Here is a 3,676-nt window from a genome sequence, read left to right as displayed (position 1 = left end):
CCACACCCACAGAAACACAGGGATAAGGTGATCCCTCTCTACCACACCCACAGAAACACAGGGATAAGGTGACCCTTCTCTACCACACCCACAGAAACACAGAGATAAGGTGACCCTTCTCTACCACACCCACAGAAACACAGAGATAAGGTGACCCTTCTCTACCACACCCACAGAAACACAGAGATAAGGTGACCCTTCTCTACCACACCCACAGAAACACAGAGATAAGGTGACTCTTCTCTACCACACCCACAGAAACACAGAGATAAGGCGATCCCTCTCTACCACACCCACAGAAACACAGGGATAAGGTGATCCCTCTCTACCACACCCACAGAAACACAGGGATAAGGTGATCCTTCTCTACCACACCCACAGAAACACAGAGATAAGGTGATCCTTCTCTACCACGCCCACAGAAACACAGAGATAAGGTGATCCTTCTCTACCACACCCACAGAAACACAGGGATAAGGTGACCTTTCTCTACCACACCCACAGAAACACAGGGATAAGGTGATCCTTCTCTACCACACCCACAGAAACACAGAGATAATGTGACCCTTCTCTACCACACCCACAGAAACACAGCGATAAGGTGATCCCTCTCTACCACACCCACAGAAACACAGAGATAAGGCGACCCTTCTCTACCACACCCAGAGAAAAGCATCCAAGAGGAAGTCACAGCTCAAACAAGACACCCACAGGGAGCGAGGTCCCGGTAAGGGACACCATTGTCCACCACCCATGGAGCACTGGGGTTAAGTGTTTGCTCAAAGGCAGAGTGACAGATTTGCCATTTTGTCAGCTCCGGGATTGGAACCATCACCCTTTTGGGTTATTGGCCCAACACTCTAACCTCAAGGCTATTTGTCTTTCCCAGGGTGTTGTTTTCAATAACAGACAGGCCCAGGTTGGTGCAAGTTTCTCCATACGTCCAGACACTCCTGAGGAGTGTCGAGGATGGTCGTGATAACAGCCATGTAGTGACAGCGGTCCTGGGCTCCTGCATACCCCTGAAAAAGGTTTCCACTGGGGGGGTCAGTAGGCCGGATGCCCAGGTGTCTCATACACAGTCCCAGATACACATCCTCTATGTAGACGGCTTTAACATGCCTGGACGCCTCCACCAGCTTCCTGGGGAGGTCTAAGGTGAAGACATAGCCCAGGCCCAGAGCATAAGGTGGATATACTGGTTCAGGAAACACCTCCTTTGGAAGGTACCATTTGGAGCTCGGGTCCCGGAGAACTGCGGCGCTACTTTCCACCAGTCCAGTCATGAAGTTCTGCGTTGGAGCTTGAAGCAGCATGTTGACCAAGGTGTTCACGTTGAGGAATATGTCTGAGTCAATCTTCATGGCGTAGGAGGCGTTGGGGCAGCGAGAGCTCAGCCACTCCATCATCACCATGGTCTTGATGGTCAGGTTTTTGTAGCTGTCTATGAAGTCGCTCTGCAGCAGATCCTGGTGCTCTTTGCTCTCCTGCAGCGCCTTCTCCTGGAGCTGCTCTGTCTCCTCTCCACTGGGCAGTCCCAGCAGGAAGAACAGACGGACCTCTCTGCCCAGTACCTGCCTCTCACTGCCCCAAGTCCTGCGGACGGCCTCACGGGCCTCCCTGTTATAGGGCGCCACTGGCACCATCAGAACCAGGAAGGGGTTCTGCTCCCGGCATTTCTCTGGCTCATCCAGGATGAAGATGTACTCTGATGGGTATTCTACATGGTACGGTCCTGGGGACACATACGGAGGAGGAGTGGCCAGTCCAGTGGTCGGTGTTATTGATGGCCAGTCCTGAATGGATATTGTGTCCAGGTAATCTTCTTATTCAGCTTGTGGTTCAACGTCAACAGACATTGTAGGTGTGTCCTTGTTGTCTGGAGTTTCAGATTCCACATAATATGTTGATTCATCGTTAGTCGTTGAACTGATGCTCTCGGAGGACAAGTCCTCTCCTCTTGAAGGGTCTGGAGTTTCAGATTCCACATAATATGTTGATTCATCGTTAGTCGTTGAACTGATGCTCTCGGGGGACAAGTCCTCTCCTCTTGAAGGCTCTGGAGTCCTCCTGGAACGGGGACGCTGGTAGGGGTGGTTTGGGTTGTTGGGATATTCCAGAACGGTATAGTATATGACCCTCAGCGACACCAGTACCAGGAAGATCTTGGTGCACGTCCCCCAGTGACTGATCATTACATCGGGATCTTTGTCACTAGAAAAAAAACAAAATGGAGGTCAATCGTAACAAACCAAAAACAAGCTCTTTAACAGCAAGTTACTTCGGACTCATAGTATGGTTATGTTTGTCAGTCCTCTAAGTTGATTGAAGAGTCTGTTAACAGTAGTCAGTACCGAGTGTTAAAAGGTTTGGGGTCACTTAGAAATGTCCTTGTTTTCGATAGAAAATAAAAGGTTTTTGTCCATTAATTAAAATAACATCAAATTGATCGGAAATACAGTGTAGACACTGTTAATATTGTTAATGTAAATGGCTATTGAAGCTGGAAACGGCTGATTTTTTATGGAATATCTATATAGGCGTACAGAGGCCCATTATCAGCAACCAATACTCCTATGTTCCAATGGCACGTTGTGTTAGCTAAACTGAAAATCACATACAGTGCTGTGTACTACTCCCTTCACAGAACAGCGCAAACTGTCTCTAACCAGAATAGAAAGAGGAGTGGGAGGCCCCGGCGCGCAACTGAGCAAGAGGGCAAGTACAATAGAGTGTCTAGTTTGAGAAACAGATGCCTCACAAGTCCTCAACTGGCAGCTTCATTAAATAGTACCCGCAAAACACCAGTCTCAACGTCAACAGTGAAGAGGCGACCTTCTAGGCAGAGTTGCAAAGAAAAAGGCATATCTCAGACTGGCCAATAAAAAGAAAAGATGAATATAGGCAAAAGAACACAGACACTGAACAGAGGAACTCTGCCTAGAAGGCCAGCATCCCGGAGTCACCTCTTCACTGTTGACGTTGAGACTGGACAGAGGAACTCTGCCTAGAAGGATTAATATAAGGATTAATATAGTCGCCTCTTCACTGTTGACATTGAGACTGGTGTTTTGCGGGTACTATTTAATGAAGCTGCCAGTTGAGGACTTGTGATAATATCCGTTTCTCAAACTAGACACTCCTATGTATTTGTCAGTTGGCACTGTTCAGTGAAGGGAGTACTACATAGTGTTGTACCAGATCTTCAGTTTCTTGGCAATTTCTCGCATGGAATAGCCTTCATTTCTCAGAACATGAATAGACTAACGTGTTTCAGAAGAAAGTTCTTTGTTTCTGGCAAATTTAGAGCCTGTAATCGAACCCACCAAAGCTGATGCTCCAGATACTCAACTAGTCTAAAGAAGGCCTGTTTTATTGCTTCTTTAATCAGGACAACAGTTTTCAGCTGTGCTAACATAATTGCAAAAGGGTTTTCTAATGATCAATTCGCCTTTTAAAATGATCCACTTGGATTAGCTAACACAACGTGCCATTGGAACACAGGAGTGATGGTTGCTGATAATGGGCCTCTGTATGCCTATGTAGATATTCTATAAAAAATCTGTCGTTTCCAGCTACAATAGTCATTTACAACATTAACAATGTCTACACTGTATTTCTGATCAATTTGATGCTATTTTAATGGACAAAAAATACGTGCTTTTCTTTCAAAAAC

At 46.7% G+C, this 3,676-nt stretch overlaps 1 protein-coding gene across 1 annotated transcript; it reads right to left on the bottom strand.

Moving 5' to 3' along the window:
* Nucleotides 1-894: 894 nt before the first annotated feature.
* On the bottom strand, nt 895-2,195 carry LOC116352935 (beta-1,3-galactosyltransferase 1-like). The gene is made up of 2 exons (XM_031812414.1): nt 1,931-2,195; nt 895-1,822 (listed from the first exon to the last, which is right to left on the bottom strand). The coding sequence occupies exons 1-2, from the start codon at nt 2,193-2,195 to the stop codon at nt 900-902; spliced, it is 1,188 nt and encodes a 395-aa protein (XP_031668274.1). The 3' UTR covers nt 895-899.
* Nucleotides 2,196-3,676: the final 1,481 nt, after the last annotated feature.

This window comes from Oncorhynchus kisutch, unplaced genomic scaffold (genome assembly GCF_002021735.2).
Source record: "Oncorhynchus kisutch isolate 150728-3 unplaced genomic scaffold, Okis_V2 Okis03b-Okis08b_hom, whole genome shotgun sequence".
Taxonomy (NCBI): domain Eukaryota; kingdom Metazoa; phylum Chordata; class Actinopteri; order Salmoniformes; family Salmonidae; genus Oncorhynchus; species Oncorhynchus kisutch.
Note: the sequence above shows the minus strand (reverse complement) of the source record. Positions and strands in the feature narration are given on the sequence as shown.

Bases quoted from the DNA above. Each gene is read 5' to 3' on its own strand.
- LOC116352935 (XM_031812414.1), bottom strand. From the start codon at position 2,195: ATGATCAGTCACTGGGGGACGTGCACCAAGATCTTCCTGGTACTGGTG. The intron at 1,823-1,930 runs GTTCAACGACTA...CTGAATAAGAAG, and splicing joins CTTGTCCTCCGAGAGCATCA to ATTACCTGGACACAATATCC.